General features: G+C 37.4%; 1 protein-coding gene across 2 annotated transcripts in view; it reads left to right on the plus strand.

Moving 5' to 3' along the window:
- The first annotated feature begins 698 nt into the window (after positions 1-698).
- LOC124774329 (vitamin K-dependent gamma-carboxylase) overlaps positions 699-21,681 on the plus strand; it is a 71,724-nt gene continuing 50,741 nt past the window's right edge. The window contains exons 1-2 of one of the 2 annotated variants that reach the window (XM_047249471.1): positions 699-1,246; positions 1,322-1,477. In XM_047249471.1, coding sequence (XP_047105427.1) covers positions 1,021-1,246; positions 1,322-1,477 — 382 coding nt within the window. In that variant the 5' untranslated portion in view covers positions 699-1,020. Of the gene's footprint in view, positions 1,247-1,321; positions 1,478-17,688; positions 17,819-21,681 lie in introns of those variants that run through there. The other variant, XM_047249472.1, reaches the window with a different exon arrangement.

Genomic DNA, 21,681 nt, shown 5'->3' on the forward strand with positions numbered 1-21,681 from the left:
ACCATCATTGCTACTATAATCTGTATTATTATTTGAACACTTGAACATCATGTATCTGTTTGCATATGATGTGGATTGTAGGCTTCATGACTATTTACATATGGTTATTGCTGTTATAATCTGACAGGTTCTATATCCTAGCGATACACTCGCATCAAAGATCCGTGGAACTCGAAAGTAAAGAAATCATGGAGGTAAGATTCCATGAAAGAAATAAAATATGGCTTGTATATACGCTGGAAATCTCGTTCTATAAGAAGTATTTTAGGTACTCTGCCCTCATTTATCGTTCAATTTTCCAGAAACCCAATGGATACACCAGTCAGTGAGAAGAACTTGTAACTTGTCAATACATATATACGAATTAAGTGGTGTTTTCAGTATGTATTATTTTTATACTTGTGATTCACACTGAAAGAACAGACATTTCTTTAGGGTGGGGTCGCAATATATACTGTATGTACCGGTGCTTATGTTTCGAAGAGTTATCTACCGTTGAAAACGTATAAAACTATGAAAAGTCATACAAAATATTTTTTCTATTAAAACAATAGATGAATATTAAACTGAACGATAAATTAAAATAGTTTCATAATATACTACATGATTACTTGAAGACCATTAATCCATGGATTTTACAAGTGAACTGTGCAGCCACTGATTAAGATGCTGTTGCCATGGTAACAGCAAAGATATACTGTCCGTGAGCAAACAGCTGTGAACATTGTTTTGACATCTGGGGGAGAGAGAGAGAGGCGGCTGGAAATTAATTGGCGCCGTGTGCGTAGGAAGCAACCTATAATGATTGTGCGCCTTACACGGAGACCAGTAATACACAATCCGCGGTGAAACTCAGTTTGAATTCCCGGGGAACTAATAGACGAGATGGGCATTGTTTGTAATTTGTATCAAGCAGACAGTATAAAGATATACAAAAATTAAGTTGTACATCTCTCTTCCGGAGTGATACAATGAAGAGTATTAACGATTGAGACTGTACAATAAGCATACGCACGTAGAATGGTCAAACGAAGATTACAAGCGCAGAAGCAGGCGACGCCATTGCCTGTGCAACCCACAAGACAGTTAAGAAAGGATTCATTAAGGGAACAGAACCATAACTTATCGTCGTTCGAGAAATACGTTGGTTTCTCTATTTCAGAACTGAAAACATGGGAACGTTTTGTAAAACTGTTGTTCAAACCCACAGACCCTTCGTCGCTTGGAGTTGTACGAGCACTCTTTGGTACATTTGCGATTTACAAATTGGTTCTTAGAATAATTTAAACATTACAGGCTCCTGCACAGCATCATTTTACAGGGCTGCTGATGGTCTTAGATATACCAGAGGAAAGAGGTCTCGCAGATGCAGACATCCGTTGGGGGAATCCAGATGAGTGTCGTTTTCCCTTATTCAGCAACCTTCATCCTTTGCCACTGGAGTGGATGTGCATCGTTTACCTCATTATGTGGATTGGTAATCTGATTAAATTAAGTTTTTTTTCTGCTTATATGCTGTGTGTGTGAGTATTCTGAAGTCTCTTGTAGGGAAAGTGAACTGCTTAGGTAATTATTTTGTTTTGTACAGAGCAGACTTCTCAGGAAAATGAAACTAATGGTTAATTATTAACATTTTTTTTGGTGGGGGTACATATCTAGTTGACCGGTCTGTCACCAGCGTTTTTCTCCTCGAAGGTTTCTTCTTAGGTTTCTTGTGGGTGTAGCCTTATTAGTCTGCAGTTTCTATTTCCACTCGGCTACCAAGAGAAATGGATTTTTTGTAACTACACTCGAGATTTTCAACGTTATATTGAAAGACAGTGCTGTAGCGGTTTTTTTTTTTTTTTTACAAAAAGTTACATTAAGTTATAGCCTTGCACTGTAACGTGATGTATTTGTATACACAACCAGAAATGTTTTATTTTATATTTTTTTCTTATGTATTTCGTGTTTTGTCTGAATTTATGTATTATATTGTGATTAATTTCATGACTTTGTAGCTTTGGCACACATTGTCTCATGAAATCTCAGAATAAACAAAAGAGAGTAAGGACGTTGATTACAGAATATTTGTTCGTAAAATCATACAGGTGGTTTATGAAAACCTCACAAATGGCAGCTTTCGGGCATTCCATTGCACAGGAGATATCATACTACACTGATAAATATTGATGGTTGTTTGGGAGTATTTTTTGAGCATTTCGATATAAGGAAGCCATGGTCTCCAGTGGCTTTTTGCACAATAATAATGTAATTATGATGTATTCATGTTGCTACCTCAGTCACCATTGTTTCTGCAAAAATACCATCAAAACAGTGGAAAAGCCTGTAACAGTTACAAAAGCATAAAACAGAGGTTAATGCAATAAACCTCAGATAAAACACAAACGCTTTTATTACAGTGCATTGTGCTGCTCCTCCATTGTATGTAATGAACCCATAAAAAAGTTGCATACTAGCTCAGTTTTCATTAAACTTATCCATACTACTATGTACCACTGTTAATGGACAAGTAACATTGTTGAAAAAACTAACCAGATACAGGTAAAGACAGTAATAAATGCAACTTTGTGGGCAAAGAGTAAAGTGTACATTACTGTTGTCATTATTGTGATTTAATGGCATAGATTTATTTCTAAATGAGACACACAGCTCACAGTTGTGAACCTGGTTGTCTTTCAGCAACTGTATATAAGTTTCAATGGATAAACAACACAGCCAACTGGTTGCAAATCATTGTTTAATAGATTGACCTAGGTTTAGACTCCTCTAAGGATGTCTCCAAGAAAGTCTCCATGAAAATAAAATGTTAAAAGCTGTAAAGTTACATTGCAAGAAGGCAACAGTCAAAGTTTAGAGCAGACATGTTCAAGTCAGAAATTAAAAATGTTCTAGCCTTGGGTATGTATACTTTGCAAGGAACTACATCTGATGGACATCATTTAATGAAGACATTAGATGTGTCGAAACCTAGGTCAATGTGTTGAACAATTACTTGCAGACGGTTGGTGTGTTATTTGTCCATTGAAACACACAGCTCATACCGTCTATATTTGCACTGTTGCACAGATGTTTTCAGTTCAATACAAATACAAAGATAAATGGGGTCAAGAAATCAGATGAAACACAATTACTGTGAAATGAGCCTCTGAAGACCATAGCTCCCACACATCCCTAAAAGTTTCTTGATGGAGTTCGAGTACAGCCTGTTTACTAATTATCATGATGCCTGGTTTAACATGGTTGTAAAGTTATGTATATTAAAAATAAGGTGCTGGAAATGAACTGATATTGTTCTAAACATGGATTCCTTGTCCAGTGGTTTCTCCCATGTGAAATGTGCAAAGGTTATTGTAGTGTACAGTAGAACAACTCCATCTAATAAAGAACTGTAGTTATTCTTCTTTTTTAATGTTTAGAAAATGGAAAGAAGACATCCTGTCATGTTTAAAAATGTAGAAGTGCACAAATGAATGAAAACCAAAAAACAGAGGTTAGCTCTTTTTATTCCATTTCATATAAATGGGAAAAATCTTTATCCTTGCCTTTACAAGTTCTATTTATCCATCTATGTATGTGCTGTGCAAGCTACCTTATGGTGTGCAGAGGAGTGTACTTTGTGTACCAATGTCACTCCCCAGCACCACCACCACCACCACCACCACCACCATCACCACCATCATCTCTTCTCCTCTCCTCCTCCACTCACAAATTATTTGTGGCAAGGATGATTGTTGGTAACGCTCTGTGTGAGCTCAGATAACCCTGATTTTATCTTCATTTTCTTTTTGCAAGATATACACAGGAGGTAGCTATACTTTGGTCGATTTGTGTAGAAACTTAAAATTCTTGGAATTTTGACAGTAAACCATACCATGATCCACAATGCCTCTATCACGCTGGAGTTGATTGAGCATCTTTGTGACACTTTTGTGCCTACTAAATCCAGCTTTAATGAAATTAGCTTTTCTTTGGATCTTATCTATCTGTACCAATCCTGTGTGGTATGAATCTTAGACTGGCGAGCAAGTACTGCACTAAAAGCATCTCCCCTTGGCAGCTTTTTTATGTCATAGCACTGTTGTCATTAGCTGTGTATTTGTATCCTTTTTTTGCCACTAAATTGGGATCCTGTTATTTTTGTGGCCAATTCACAGTGGCGGATCAAGCCAGTAAGACCTTTTACTTATTCATTAATGTAATAAAATATACAGGAAAGAATTGTGATTCTGTAGGACATATAGAAGTAGGATAAGGATGCACTGAGTGCTTAAAACAAAAGTTCGTTTAGACATCTCATACAAGTCACTGCCAAAAGTAAGGGGGTTATGAGCAATGTAGTGTAGTGTGTGGCAGAATGCTGCAGGAAACAGGAGGAAGACAAATGTAAAAATTGGTAAGATGCTAACTTTGATAGTCATAGTGACTGTTTTCATCATATATATGTTCTAGCTTTTGGACATGTACAAAATATAAACTGTTTTCTATTATTCCCAGTACCTTTTGCAGCATAATGGATCTGTGTGCATGCATTTTCATTGTGTCAACAAAGCTAAATCTGCTAGTATATTAATTCTCAATCTGCTTGCTTACTGTCTCTGTGCATGTATATATAGTTGGGAATGTACAGCTGCTGCCAGTACAGAGTTCTGTATTCAACAATACAGGCTTGATGTCCATATGTAATAACTGCACAGTTTGCACAACAGTTTGTAGTGAGTAGTGCTAGAACACTGGAACAGTATTGATTAATGACGCTGGTTCAACTATGCTGCTATGGGTTGCCTACCAGATTTCAATCTACCTTACTTTCAGGAGTCTAGCATAGTTGCTCCTAAACCCTCAGATTCCAACAGGTGTAGACAACATTGGATATATATGTTGTTGACCTTATAATAAATGACCACATCACTGATAACTATGATAATAATAACAATAACATGGATGTGCAATGTATATCCAGATGGAAGAATGTAATCTGCAAACTTCTGATCTAGTGACTGGCTTATTTTATCTGTTGTGCTGTAATTTCACTGTCCATCACAATAGCTGTAATTGATAGTTTATTGAGTATGGTAATTTGTATCCATTTCTTGGAGACATACATGTTTAGCCGTCAGTGAAAGATGTAAATGTAAGACCAGTGCTTTGTAAGATCCCTATTCTGTGGAAATCCAGTTTTCTTTCTCCAGGAACTTTGCACTTAGTTACGTAACCTAACCTGTAATGAATAAACAAAAATAATCAATTTTTTCATCCAGTACAGCCCCAGCAATCAGTTTATCCTTCTCAACCAAGCTCTACTGATTTTCCTAAACCTCATCACTCCTCTTCCTTCCCCTTCAACCCGTCTGCCACAAGAAGGAGCCACTGGCTCCGAAAGCCTGCACATTTTAATACCTTCTATATGTGTTTTATTCTGCCATCACTTAATGAGAAGATTTTCATGTTAACTGAATCTTCCATTGGTTCTTGGTAAAAGAGTAGATTTCCTATAAAGAGTAAATGTGAATTTGATTTTAAACAAATTTGTTTTGTTGATATCAAGTTTTGTGTGCCTTATGGAGGAAACTCACTGATATGTTTCATGCTGCAGGTGTCCATTCTTCATTTCAGCTGTAAACTGTTCTGTGAATTTATAGTTTAAGCTAGCAAACTGAAAGACCCATTTTAATTTGTTGGTTGTTTATTCTGAATGTTAGCTCATGGGATAACACTGCTGCTTGTCCCCAAGTTAATTGCTACAAATTACAAAATGTGAAGTATTCTTCATTATTAGTATTTTACTGTAGGTATAGAAGAATTTGGAAGCTACCAGTGTGGTTGAAGAAAACTTGGCCTTGATAACTTGCACGGATTTTGATGTCACCTGGGATGAGTGGGTTGTAGATATCTATCTCTAATGACACTCTTAAACATTATTTTCACTTTAATATGTACTCCAGTCATTGCACAATAAAAACAGATTTTGCATCAAAACTCAACTGACCACTATGTTTTCATCCTAGGAGTGACAGTACTGTTTGTTAGTTCATTGTCAAGCACACAATTGTAGCAACCATTATCTAGTGTTACTGGCTTGTCCTACCCAGCCAAAAAAATATACTTCAGTTTGCAGAGGTTTAATTTCTTTGATTTTTTTAATCAATGTTATTGGTTAAATCCCAGAACATAATTGCAGAGGGAGGCTATATTACACTGATTCATCTGTGAACTGCACATGTTAAACAACTGTGCAACATAGTTCCTCCAAGTTTAGATTTTACATTTACATCAAATGTCATTCTCTTTCTGAATTTTGTTCATATCTTAAAAGATACCCTCATCACATACACTTAAAGAACAGTAAAATATAATCTAGAGGCTGAAACAACTTAATTTGGGTGATAAAACGGAATCTTCCACCATGAATTGGCAGAACCCATAACACTTTCAGGTGATAAAAGAAGTATTCAATACAGAAAGGGATCATCAGCTTACAAGTTACTGGATCAGTGAAGTTGGAGCAAGGCTGACGTGCACAAATTATAATCAAGTAAGTAAGTTATGGGATATTTGCATTCCACAAACCAACACAAGGCATAGCAATTATGTGTAACTAGAAGGTTTCCTAGTGATACTGTGAACAGTGATGTGAATACAGGGTGTACCAGGCAGACAGGGTGAATGAAGGTGCCATATGTAACGGTTCTTAACCACTGGCATTCTGAACATCAGCATGAGGTGTGATGCTCATACATCACTGTAAAAGTTCCACTAAAGCTCTCCATATTGTGGATCAGGACAGAAAGCATGGCTTGTGGTAATCCTTCGCATTACTGGGCAAGTGTCCTCTGAAGATTAGCAGTGATCTGTGGTGGCAGAACTAGGGCTCTGGCCCTACAAATTAGAGTACCACATGCTTGTGTAATTGAATTTAAGTCTGATGTCCTCATGTTGCAGGAACAGAAAATCAGATGTTGTAATCCATCCAATGGAACACATGTCGATGCACAGCATGAGAAAGCTGCACATTCTGTTGCAGAATTTCATTCCTGTTATTCATCACAGTACTTTAAGGAAACATAAGCAGTGGCATGTATGCTGACATAATTTTATCCCAGGCAAGAAAACCATATTGGTCCCTTTCTGCAATCTTATACATATTGTAATGGGTTCTAGATGTGTCTAGACAAACATATGCAAAAATCACTCTTCAGGTCCAAATGTAACTCATATGTGAATTTGATTTTACCCCACAAACAATGATGAAGATACCACATTTCCCAAGTCATGCATTACTTTCGTGTGAGAGGAATGTATATAATAATCTTTTAAGTGAAGCTGAACATTACACGACCTACTATAAGGTGTCTTTGCAGGGCAGGTGATCGGCTGGTAGGACATTGTCAAGCACTTAAGGCAAATTAATAATTCTCATTTTGGATAGTAGTACAGAGTCAGCATTGTCTGTATTGCTGTTGAATGGGTCCTTCACCCTATAACTTTCTCTACTGTGTCTCAAATACACGCAAAATTCATTGGCAGAATCATTATATCCAAGACCACTACCCACATGGATTTTTACAGGCACACTAAGCTCTGATATTGGCATGCCACTTACATTGCATGTTTCTGTGTCAACCTGCAGTGGTTTAATTCATGCACTGTTGCCACAAACAGGTTTTTGTACCTCTAAAATATCCCTAAATGTACTGACAAAAGTGTACAAAACAGTAGAACCTCAAAATTTTATAACTTTTTAGTAGTACCTTTATTAATATGGACCAATTGGTGTGAAAAGGGAGATGTTTTATGTATAGGTGTTTGAAATGGGAAAAAAATTCACCCCATGGATCAGGAGAAATGCGAGGTGAAAGAGACCTGGGACATAATACTGATCTAATACCTGTGAGTCCAGCTACAAGGTCATTTTGCATATGATTGTACTGAATATAGTGATGAGTTGATAAAAATTTTTGTGTTGTCTACATAATTTCAAGTATCACATAAAACTTCATGGTAGTATATGTTAAACAGAATTATGAGGTGTTCTCTGGAACAATGATATAGCTGAAATACATTGAGATAGGGGTACTGTGTCAAACGCTTTAAATAGTTTTTTTTAAATTTATTTCAAACTCTTGTACAGGGGCTAAGTTACAGTCATGCAAAAGAAATATTGTGGTTTCAGAATATGTGATATGATAGTGTAATTTGTAAGATTTGCTGACAGTTTTGGGTTTCAGTTGACATCCTATACAGAATGCCTGTTATTAGCATCCAGAAAGCAGAAACAAAATCTGGAGTTCAGATTGCAAATTTGGAAAGATTGAAGCCTGAAGATTTTGAAGCAAGAAGGAAGGAGGATTTTTTAATTATTACCCACAAATATAAAAATGAAGAAGGAATACTGTAGAAAGTTGTTGATAAAGAAACAAAGGAGGAAAGCAGAATATAAATAGAAGATGGAGTAAGAAATAATTTTAAAAAGAATGAGGAAGCGAAAGGGGAGTTAACTGATGTAAATTGAGACACTAGTAGGTACGAAGAGCCAATTAAATATTAAAAGTCCAGTCTTTGTCTTTGGGGTTTAGAAGCTCTGAGGCTGGGAAGAAGTTTCAAGGGGCCCACACATTGAAGTAAATATCTGTGCACTTTGTGTTACATGGTTTTCTGATATACACAATGTACAATGGTCATTCATTACAGGTTTACCCAATATTTTGTATTGTAGATTATTTATTTATATTCGCAACACCTGAATATGCAAAAAAAAAGTGAAAGTCAATTAAAAATTTTAGTTAAAACTTACAGATTGGCTAGTTCTTTTTTGTTCTCACTGCCTCCCATGTTTTCATAGCATTTGTTTTACTTTTTGCAGATTGGAATACCTTATACTGGAAGGGTGTGTGGAGCATGTTTTATAAGGGAGTGGCCTTTCACAAGTAAGAACCATGGGGTAAGAGAGCATGATTAACTGTGTTATAGGCATAAGGATATTGCAGTGGTTTTCATAGAAGGTGGTAGGGGAGCTGTGGGTACAATTGGCAGGGATGATTTCATTCCAGACCATTACTTGAGGATGTCCTCCAATTGTCATCCTGGTTTCTTAACCAGTTACAGCCCAGGGTGGTATTGTACACAATATTTTTGTGGAACATTATTTAACTAAGATGGAGCTGCTACAGACTTAGGTATTTGCTTGCACAGAAGTTCTTCTCAACAGTTTTGAGATTTGAAAGCACCCATGAGATTTATCTCTTCACCATCAATTTTTCTCTTGGGTTTGATAGTAACAAGGTCACTATTATCTTCTTACCTAGAGTGAGTGCCTATTTAGTTTGATTGATTGACATGTTTGTTGATACATAATTATTCATTACTCAGATTCAGAAATTGGATGTGCTACTTCTCTACAACTCTGTGTATGGTATTAAACTGAGTGGCTAAAAATCATGGATAGATTGTCTCATTTACAGTTATGCCTTCTATGATCCCTTTATGTCGTGGCTAGATGCAGCTTATAGCATGACACATCTGAGGGATCTGTTGTAGGCACCCCATCACAAATTTGTTGATTTTTAATGTGGGATGGAAGATTGTGCAAGGTGGAGGGTCATAGTATACTGTAGGCTATTTGGAATTACACAATAATTTGGGTTTCTGAGCTCAACAGTGTATAATGGATTTTCAGTAGGCTATGGCAGAGATAATCTTTTCACGCACATAAGCCACAGCAAAGGACAACCTCAGATGTCTGAGAAACAGACATAGTGTCTCCTCCTCAGGGCCATACAGGGTGATCAATATTGGATGTACTGTTAGTCAGATTACCACTGATTTAAATGTGGCCATGAACCTATTTCACCTAAGACTGTATGGAGACAAAAATGCACTTTGAGGGTATCAGCAGCTGATGAGAGACCTCTTTCTTTTTGCTGACACTTATCACAGAGTTCGGCAACTGGAATAGACCTGTGAACATCACCACGGTATCATGGGAGTGTGTTTGTGGGGTGTGTGATATGGCCCGTTGAATCTTGGTTTCAATTATATTGAGCTGAGGGACATGCGAGAGTATGGTGTGTGCCCCACGGAGCTATGGATCCTGTGTCAACAAGTTTGTTTCCATATAGGAGATGGCTGAATTATGACTGTGTTGTATTCACACATTTGTAATTAGGCATTATAGCTCAGCTGCAGGGAATTACTTCTGGTGGCCCACGTTAACTTCTCGCAATCCATCAAAAGTATGTCTGGTAGAGAAGTGTTGGTTGACTGTCTCTTATTTAATGTCTCTTAGATGTCGGGAAATACCTCCAGTGTTCTTTGTACAGTGGATGTTTTCTTTTTCTGTTGCCACTGATCAAAAAAATCACATTTTAAAAAAAATCTCAGATTGATAAAATGTTTGCTGACCTAGTATGGATCTCACCAGTTTTCAAAATATATCTTTTTTGAGTAATTATTCAGAGTTTGCTGTTTTATTGTTAGATCCCAAGCACATAGACTCATTATTGTGAGTACTGTATCTGTAGGAGATGTTCCAAAGGCACATATACTTCCTGGTGCAATACTTGGCTGCACTTTTCCATTCCACAGCCATCAGCCATGACAGGTTTTTCAATTTTGGCTCTATGAGACCACGTACTACTAAGACAAGTAAACTAAGACAAGTAAACTCTTATGATATAATTTTATATGGTCATAGAATCTTTACTCAACCCTAATAAGTTTGCTAAATATAAATATCACCCTCCTCCTTGTTTGCACAATAAGTAATTTGAACCGTATATTCAGTCTAATTGAATATCCAGGTAACTCACATTACTTTCTCTGCTTATATTTGATTTCTTTATTATGATCAAAGGACTGATTTCTAATTGACTCTTAGGTAAGAAAAGACAGATCACTGCTTACAGTAAAGCAGACACCTCAGGTTGCAGACAGGCACAATTAAAAGACATTTACATTTTGGGCCGAGATGCTGGAGTTGGTGGTCATGTGTGCATGAATGTGCTTGCTTGTGTGTGTGAACGGTGTGTCTCTCTCTTTTACTGATGGAGGCTGTGGCTGAAAGCTTTATGTAAGTGTCTTTTAATTGTGCCGGTCTGCAACTTGACATCCATTGTTTGACTTTTAGGTAAATGATTTGGCTTCAGTGGAGCAAATGAAAATTTTGTTTATTTACATTGACCTGTAAACTTGTCCAAAACAGTTCTGATGTTATCTTCCAATTTCATACTTTCTGCTAGTGGGAGTGGATAATCAGCTTAAGCTATTGCACCAAGAACTTTGCCATCATGCTGGTTATGTAAGGACCAACAGGGTAGCATTGTGATTAACACACTGGACATGCATTCAGGAGGACAGTGGTTCAAACCCGTATCTGGCCATCCTGATTTAGGTTTTCTGTGATTTCCCTTTATCATTTAAGGCAAATGCCAGGATGGTTCCTTCTCCATCCTTTCCTAATTCGCGCTCGTGCTCTACCTCTAATGACATCATTGTCAACAGGATGTTAAATACTAATCTCCCCCTCCCTTCTCCTTTAATGGAAGGATATAACCAATAATTCCATATTTTATGCCTAAAATATGTGCCTACATGCTGGCCCTCAAGGACAACCTAAAGTTGAAGTTTTCAAAACTGATACACCTGTGGTTATAATAGCCTTGACAACTATCATATAGCAACCATGGACTATCCTGTAAATGTGAGGGCAGTGGAGATTATCAGAGATTTTCACAGACTCCTGGAAGATCATATCAGCCACAATTCAAAACATGTTTTTATAGGCTGCATATAAACAGTTCTGCTCCACATTTTGAACTTCTGTATGTTTATCAAATACAATGTGTGATTATGTGGGAGTCTGTCACTGAGAAGTTTTCTGGTATTTTACCCATTATTCCAATTAAGCAGAATGGTCCTAGTCTGGTTCTTTCCTTGATATAATAATTTCTGTGCAGTTTTACAAATATTAAGCAATGTGCCCCTCTGAAGACCATTGTGAAGCTCGTTTAGCATGAGAGCTAACTTATTTCATAGTCTCTATTTAATGTGTAACATATTCAACTTTCTCCACTGCAAAAGATTTAACTCATAGGTGATACTTGTAATAATAGACTAAACTCTCCTTTATGTGATTTTACACATTAGTGTCCTCTTGACTGTAATCTTTCAGGAGAAAAACACATTTAAATAACTCAGCAATGCCTCACTAGATTCTAATTATTGTCCCTTTTCACTGTAGAATGAACTGTTGGAGATTTTTTTTTTCGGTGATAATTTTGTGATGAATTCCCATCAGTATTTAGTTGACCCTTTACAGAAAAATTTACTTTTAATTAATGTTGCCCTCAACAGACCCTCTTTGTATCTTATGTTTCAAGTCTCTATATAGCTAAAATCTGCAGCCTCTTTCTTCAGATGCAAAAACTTCAGTGACATTCAAAAACTTGTTGTAGAGAGTAATAGCAGTGAGAAGAATAATAATAATATTTCACTCTTGGATAGTCCCCATTGCCTGCAGCACCAGTCCTTCCAAACACTATACTTAGCAAAGTGACCAAATCATTAGGGCCAGATCATCACCTGGCAATCCAGCTATACATCATTAAGGATCTGTCTAAATCACATAAGGCAAAAGCTGAAGTAATTCAATGGAAAAAGAGATGAATGATTTCCTCATCCATGTGCAATCCAAATTTGTGCTTAGTATCTAGTGATATCATCACTGGCAAAATGTTGAATTCTTATCTTCCTTTCAAATGTCAAGAATGAAGGTGACTCAACAGATAGTTGCCTCTCACAATCCTCTTTATTTTAATTTGTAGTATGATGGTTACTCTGAAAATTTTGCTCTCTCTTTATTCATTTTGTATATTGTTAAGTCTATGATCTGTTCTCAGACAGAAGTGCTTCATAAATTTCAGCACTATTGTGTTCCCTTGAGGACTCATATTCTTCCACCTTTGCACTAATAAGTGGCTTCAAATCCTCAACAGCTCTTGTGGTCATGGTTGCTCAAGACTCTTCAAAGAATTCGGTATGCTATTTGATTTGCTTAAGAACTATGTTTTACACATAACTAGTCAAGGTGAACTTCTGAAGATTCCATTTGTTTTGGTTTGAATCTATGAAGTCCACGTTGGTTATGTGGAATATTTACTTATTTTTGTCTAGATGGTACACTGAAAGAACCAAATACTTGAGTGAGTTTTTGAAATTCTTGAAGGATGGTATTCTCCAGACCATAAAAATTACCCCATACATATTACCATGGGTTGTAATTCACAGTATATCTGTAGCATTCCTATGCTGTTTGTGCTCCTTGAGTTGTACTAAATAGTCAACAACTTTGAGAGTTCACTTAGAAATAAGTGGGTATTGATTTGTTGAAGCTTGGAACTGGTTAGTGCCAGCAGTGTTTTGTTACTATAAGATGTGAGCAAGCTTCAGTAAAATATTGTGAGTGTCTGATTAAGGGAATTTGGTTTAAATTGCCTGCATCATTACAGTGGTAGAGCCCTCAACCTTCTGGATAGTTATATACCGAGAAATATTAAAGTAAAATGGTTGATAGTGAATAGCCTTCCAAACTTCGTTTAGGCTTGCAGGGATCTGGCTGGGAGGACAGCACAGATCCATTACTCTTGATGATGTTATGGATATTCATAATAAAAAGAAGTAATAATAAAACTTCCAAAGGTTTGGTTGGTGCATTGGTGAGTAAAAGCTCCCAGCCTCCCAAACAAGCAACTCTTGAAAACAAAAAAAGCAATAGGACACACATGGGCTAAAATATATTTATTGTTGTGAGAAAAGAGGTCATTTGGAAAGGTATCCTATTCTATGGGCTTAGAGGTGACCACTGAAGCCATTAAACTGATGAAAAAGCTTCAGAATATATCTATTTCTAAATGCATTGGGGACTAGAGGAGATCACTGAAATCATTAAATTAACGAAAAAAAGCTTCAGAATTCAACCCTTCTAACCCATATGGGTTTAGCAAACCAGACAAGTACAGTCCTTAAAAAACTAAAAGACTACACAGGCCAGGGAAATTTCACAGCAAGGGGAATTTTATTAATAATGTTATAACAAGTAATAAAGAAACATATAATAGCTATGCTTATTACTAATTTAAAGTCCCCCACTGCATTTTTCTGTCTGGATTGAAGGCTACTCTCAGGAACTACCTTACGGATTTTGATATAGTTTTCATGGATAGATATACTGTGTAGTGGCACTACCCAGTATTCATGAAAAAGGTTTGTGTATATAACTTATCACCATGCCAGACAAATCGTCCAACTATAGATGGTTAGTGTTACCCGCACAAACCCAGGGCAGGTCACTAGTGATTCCTGACGTTCTAAAATAGTGAGAGAATGGGGGTGCAGTGTCTGTAAGTACCTCCACAATTGACATAGTGCTGGACTAGCAGTCTGGAGTATATATTTGTCCCTGACTTTACTTTTAGAAACATGCTGTGACCAAAACATTGCAACAAACAGTCCAGTGCTGTTGATAATGTATCAACAGGAACCTGAATTCCACTCATTTTTTCAAACAGAGGTAATTCAAGGAGTGCATCAGAATGATGCCTTTCATTATGAAGGGCAGGCTGTTGAACTGAATGACAAACCTGACTAATAGAAACTTGTGTATTAGCTTCTTCATACTCACTACCATTGTTTCTATCAGCAGTACAGATTTCACTCTGCAGCTCACGTGAGTCATCGTTGTCTTCTGAAAAATCGCCAGTGTTGTCCGAAAGATCATTAAGTTCTGAGCTATTGTTCAAGAGTTCTTCAATTTCTAAGTTAGACAAGCAATGTCTGTTAGCCACATTCACTATTTATATGTTTTTACACATGGGAAGGACTCACACAATAGCACAGCACGGCAGCCAGCATAGAACAAAACAATCTTCAACAATACTCTGAGCACACACACACAGTTCACGTAACATTGGTACCATTCACGAGAGACTGGTGCACACTAGCCATCAACAATGCCCTAACGACAAGCCAAACAATTAGTCTCACCACTTACAAACATAAAACATGTGTTTAAATCACAAATAAATAAGTCGGAAGTGAAGAACGAATGACATACGTCCGACAGATTTTATGACTAAAACATAGTGAACATATGTAGTATGCTGCTGGCTCCAATGTGTTAAGGTGTGGTTATCCGCTGTGTGCCGAAGGAGAGAAATGTAACAAAGCTAAAGGCGACAAAACATACATCATCGTCCTGAAGTCAGAAAGGTATACAAACTCCTGCAATCAACATTCATTTCATCAGCTCTGAAACTGCTGTTCCCAAAAGCATATGTATTTCCATAGAGGCAGTCCACATGTACAAGTTTTACCTTCTATGTGTGCAAGTGCACCTGTAAGCTAGCTTCTCTCAAAGCACTTTTGGTTTATTAAATGAGCCTAGTAAACTCTGGCTGATTCACACAAATAATTATAGCAATATGTTAACACATAGTCAGTAGTTGGGGCAGCACACATTCCTCTCTGAAAAGGAATATCATAAGAAGAAACAAATATAGACAGAATAAAGCACTGACAAGAAAACTACCGGCAGACTCTTTAGCCTTTCCTGTCCAACATAAATTTTGTACCAAGACACAGCGATTTTAAAGATCATCCTCATAAACAAAGGACCCTGGACTCCAAAGGCATGTTAATGGATTCTAATACAAACTGGGGAACTGAGCAATATAATGCAAGATGAAACTGTTTGGATATGGCTTAAACACTCATATTCCAATGCCTGCAACAACTGTGCACCACCTGTGCAGACTTGTGTCCAAGGCACCCACTAAGAAGTTACTTTTGATATTTTAAGTTTTTCATCACACAGGATGTACTACACAGATCACATGAAAATGTCTACTTTGGAGATGATATATCTCATTCATAATTGACAGGCCTCAGTAATAATTTACTTCATGTGCACAATAATATTGATAATCTAGCTGGTTTGTGGATTTGGTTCACTGTTATATCAAATTCGTCTAGTTTGGACTGTTGGGCCATGTGTGGACATTCTGCACATCCAATACACCACCACTACATGTCAAAATGGATGGTGAATGTGAGTGGTTGTTTCATGCCTTGCAGATGAAGAAAATGAATGAGTGCACACTGTCATTGTAGACTAAATGTCACTATTTTCAGTGCAAGAAACGCAGTGCAGTTTGGCAGGTGCAACAAGAGCCCTGTGTGCGAGATAGTGGTGTCGCCTTGCTTGTGCATAAATAAGGAATGCCTGTATTTTTTTAAGTCAAGCTCATGCTTCCAGATGCATTCAACTGTCAGAAAAAAATTAGAATGTGCTAGAACTTTAACACACTTCGTAAATCACATTTTAACTAAATGCATATTTTTTGCTAATATGGAGGTATCTGTCTGGTTGTCTCCTGATCTGCTCTCCAGTTTTAGCTAACAATGAAACATGTGTAAAATGTATTCTAAGCTTCATGTACATGTGAAACAAGTTGTTGTCTCTGAATTGTGTGCATGCTATGGTCTCACTGTCAAACATACAGTACAAGAATGTGAGTGCAAGAGGACAGGTATTTTCACTTGTCATATGACAGTGTATATGATGATGTAATCTTTGCATCTCAGTGTTATGTTATTGTAGATAAAGTTGATTTTATTGCATGTAATTGACTTGAAGTAATAACTGCATGTATTTAACTGTGCTGTATTTTTAAACACCATGTATGCCATATGCTGAATAAATAAACTTATCATTAGTAAACTAAAATTTGAGTCCACAATTGTTACTTTTCGCTGCTTTTCTGAAAGTTGCGTGTGTCTCAACCAGTATTCAGAGTCACTTCTACTCCCCACCAACTACATATCCTCTTTCTTTTTCCTATTTCCCATCTGTCATTTGTGTCGTTGAAGAACTTCCACAAGGTATGACAAAGGTATAGGTTCAACCATATGATGTATTTTGTACCTATGTCAGCCCTGTTCCAGTTTTTATTATTTCATCAACTGGTAAGTGGAACAAAGGAATCCTACTGGTTTTTGATGCTTCATTTATGACAGGAGAGAGGGTCATAAGATTATTAATACTACAAAAGACTGGGAACTGTGAAGACATAACTGGTGGAAGCATTGGAAGGTGGCTCACAGACTGGATATTTGGGGTGAGCTACACAAAATTCTACAGCGAGTATCCTTAGCTTATTTCCTGGTGAAATCAGCACATTCTCTCGCTTTTAATCTGCTTGGAAATTTTCTTATTGAAGCATATCTGCAGGACGTGGGCATAGTCTGATGAAGTCCTTCTTGGAATTATGCACTGCAAGAGCATTTTGTAGCATGGTTCATCATATATATTATCACTCCAGCATGTTGATGTTTCTTGTTTGACATGGTTTGCATGAAAGTGTGTGATTTGTTGCTAACATATGCTGATTTTTTACACATCAAATAAAGGTATGGAAACTTTGTAGAGTTCAGCAGTGCATTGGATGTCAGCATGACATAACAGTTTGTGCTCATAGTTAAATTATTACTATTTTAGTGTTTGATAAGGTGCTTATCTTTGATTTATTTCAAACAGTCTGTTAATATGAGGAAGTGACTGTGTGTGTGATATGCTTTATAGCACAATTTCAGGCTTGTTTGTTACTACAGAAAGTGTTGAAGACCACCTTAAGTGACAACTGATACTGACAAGAAGGCAATGAAAATAGTGGCTTGTGGAAGTTTGGAGGATGTGGTTGTGGAATTACAGGAATTATAGTGGTGAAGGACAGTGTTCATCTGCAGCATCATAAACCATGCAGAGGTGACCAGATTATATTTCAGTTACTCAGTTTCAATACACATGTAACATACATTTTGTTAGAAACAACAGCAAATTCTTCGAAGCCAAATGAGGAAGTGCAGTGATGAGGTACTGGACTTGAGATGGGATCATCTCAGCCTTTTTGATTTATTCACATAACTCTGTATGGATTCAATAAGTCTGAAGGATTCCATGGAGCAGTGTTGAAATTGAACCACTAGCTCTACCCCTAATCACTTCATTAACGCCGTCACTGGGGTTAAAAACTTTCACACATCAGGAGTGACCCAGTAACTATGAGGGCCATCGTAATGTGTCAGTCTTCAAGCTTTCTAGCCAGTATCTGCCTTACTAATGTTTTGTTTACCACCATAGACACCCATATTATGCAATTGTCTATTTTGTTCCCTGGATCAATCAGATAGACACAAGATGCAGATAATAATCAGATCCTCAAAGGGCAGCTTATCATAAAAATACTTTAAAGACAGAAATTGCTATATACAACTTGGTCTGAATAATTCAGGAAGGAAAGAATAGCCGTAGAAGGAAAAAAAGAATATGCTTGTAGAGGTTTTTTCTTCCACTAGGATGGCAGTTTTCAACTTTTGGTGAGTTGGATACAGTCTACTTTTGACCTGCCGGGAGGCTCACCACTATTTGGTGTGTGTGTGTGTGTGTGTGTGTGTGTGTGTGTGTGTGTGTGTGTGCGTGCGCGCGCGCGCTCGCGCACTTGGCTACCACGGGGCCCAGCCTTTGCAGTGCTACTTCCCTTTCTGCACTGCATATCTATCCTCATGCTATCCATTTCCCCCTCTCTTGGGATTGAGTCATGTGCCATCTTCAGGAAACCAAAGTTCTTGGTAAAACTGTGTATGGATTTGCCCTGTCCACACATCTTTCATTCTCTGTCCTTCCTTTTCTTACACTTCCTCCCATTTGGTGTTTGATGTCTCTCTTTTTCCTTTTCTTCTTCTTCCTCCCTGTGCATTCCTGAAGGACAGCTCACGTGTTTTAGATGCATGAAAAGTGACTGGGAAATCCCATACAAGTAGGGCTCGCACGTACACACTGGTAAAGGCCAGACCCAGAGGGGGGTGACTTACTGAGCTGTTACCTTCCTCTATGTCGATTGGTCCCTATGTCTGGTGTATGGGAGGTGTGACCTGAGGTGTGGACAGTCACCTAACGCAGGTGAGCCCCACCTGAGGTGGGTCCCCAGCAAGAAGGAGTGGGCCGTCAGAGATGCTAGCAATCATGGGAGATTTCTCCGTGATGAGTTCCCTGTCTCTAGAACATAAATGGGTTGAGATGAAAGAACCACTGGCTCTCGTAGCTGCACCTGGATACATCATGGTGTTACACACAGAAGATGGTCACAGTTCCATGACAGTTAAATCATTGGTTATTCAGAAGGGTGTAGATGCCATTGCTGGTCCTGTGAAGTGCTGCTCTCAGTTGGATCATGGGACCTTGCTTTTGGAGGTGGATAGCGTTTTATAGACACAGAAACTGCTCAATGCAACATTTTTCCACACCTACCCTGACAAAGTAGAGACCCACCACACTCTTGAGTTCCATGATTGATGGCCTGGCTGAGGTGGAAATAATAGCCCATCTCACTGACAAGGGAGTGACTGCAGTTCACCATGTAATGAATTAGTGCCAAACCACATTTTATTCCTCACATTTGACCATGTGGTACTTCTACCAAAAACTAAGGCTGGCTATGAAGCTATTATTGTCAGATCATATATCTCGAATCCCAGACATTGCTATAAATGTCAGCACTACAACCATACCTGTGAATCTCATGAAAATGGAGACAAATGCGTAACCTGTGGCAGGGACGCTCATGAGGGTGAGTTTCCATCTCCATCCCCTCACTGTATCAACTGCAAGGGTGATTATGCTGCTTCCTCTTGTGACTGTCCAACCTACCCAGTGAGAGAGCCATTCTGGAGATCTGGGTGAAGGGGAAAAGGTTCCTATTCACATTGCTCGGAAAATGTTGGCACATGAAAAATTGCATTTTCACACATGGCTTTTGGGAGGACCAACATGTGAATGATAAGAGACACAGGAAGTGACAACAATATTACACATCTGAGAACCCGATGGTTCAGTTATAGGTGAGATAAAAATGAACTGATCATAAATAAGTAAATGAACTCAAAGCATCAAACCAGTTCAAAGAAAGGTGGTTTTATTTAACCTTAGAATAAAACTACCTTCTGTTGCAATTGATTGGTTGCTTTGGATTCATTTCCTGGTCTCTGACCATTGCTGTAGTTCAGCCATGTATAAAAATACTGACCATAAATATTTTTAATGGACTGAAGAATGAAAAGAAGGGAAGTTGGAAAGTTACCTGTATTTTTACTTCTGTATTAGGACTATACAGAGTGTCACTATTGTGATGGGGCACATTCTTTCAGTGTATATAGAAAAATCACAAGGCTAGAATGTAAAATTCATAATCCAAACATAGGCACACCCCAATGAAATGTAGCAAACCAAAATTGTTGCTAACAGTACAAAGTAACATCACGTGTCAACCAATCACTAGCAGAGTTGGCAGGTCTGTTACAAATATATTGAGGTACACAATTAAAGACTGCTGATGAAGATAATGACTACAAGTATTTACCAATGTTTCAAACAGAAATCAAGTCAATGTTTACTGAAATAGTTTGTATTGAACCTAACATAGGATAGATTGAGAATTCTGGTAAAAAACATAACAATAAAATTTTTTTATAGCAGCAGAAAACTGTAACATAATCTTTATTTATCTTAATATATTTGACCTGACAAGTTTAAAATATTTTTGTTACTCAATAAAATAAATTTGTTTCATCTCAAGCAGATAACATCTTTATTCTTCTTTCAAAAGTATATTTTGAAACTAGAAAACAGTACTGATCATATGAGTCAGATGTTGGGTACTAGGTCTACAGAGAACTATTTCAAAAACAATTTAGTCATCTCAGTGGCTGACATGCACCCAGATGTATTATCTCAGAGAAAGAGCCATTTTTTGTGTACACTAATTTATTTTATTCCTGCTTTTTAAGTCGAGTTTCACCTTCAAAAATCCTTTGTTTTTGAATGTGTGGGGTGATGCTGACTATGTGTTTTGTTGTATTTTCCTAACAATGCCAGAAACTGTTCAAATTATTCTTTAGATTTTCCAAGCCCAATTTTGAAATATTCTTCCTCAAATAATTTTAGCTCAAACAAAAGAAACACAAGATCTGTTCAAACTTAATTCTAGATATTATGTGTCTTTTCATAAAAGGTGCTTAATTTATCTGTTCATTTGTTCAGAAGAACTTCATTTGATTGTCAGGAATGTGCTAAATTAGCCCTGTTCTTATGACAACACTTATATACATTTACCTGTTAATAAACTGTCTTGAATGCTAGTGCAGATTAACTATGAACTGCCTTCAATGTATTTTGTACCTGCCTGCCATCTACTTTCTTGGAATAAAAGTGTCACATCACTGCAAAACTACTGTCTTTCTGCTAAGTAACTGGCACCAATCATATATAACAGCTGCTGATAAAGAACTGTACATCACATTTAATCAAAATTTTGAGGGGAAAAAAACCTGTTTTAGGTATCACGCTTAACAACAGTCATGCTGTATGACTAAATTTCCCAGCCATGCACGTTTATTCTTGTGTGTACTATTCACCTCTTTTACTAAAGATGGTGTACTAACAGCTGAAATAGCCATATTGTCATATAGAAATGGCACACAAGTCCAAATCCAAAGCAGGGTCATCAATCAAGTGCTGAACTGAAAGTATGTTTATTATGAATACTAACGTACAGCCAAACTGAAATGACATCC

This window comes from Schistocerca piceifrons, chromosome 2 (genome assembly GCF_021461385.2).
Source record: "Schistocerca piceifrons isolate TAMUIC-IGC-003096 chromosome 2, iqSchPice1.1, whole genome shotgun sequence".
NCBI lineage: Eukaryota > Metazoa > Arthropoda > Insecta > Orthoptera > Acrididae > Schistocerca > Schistocerca piceifrons.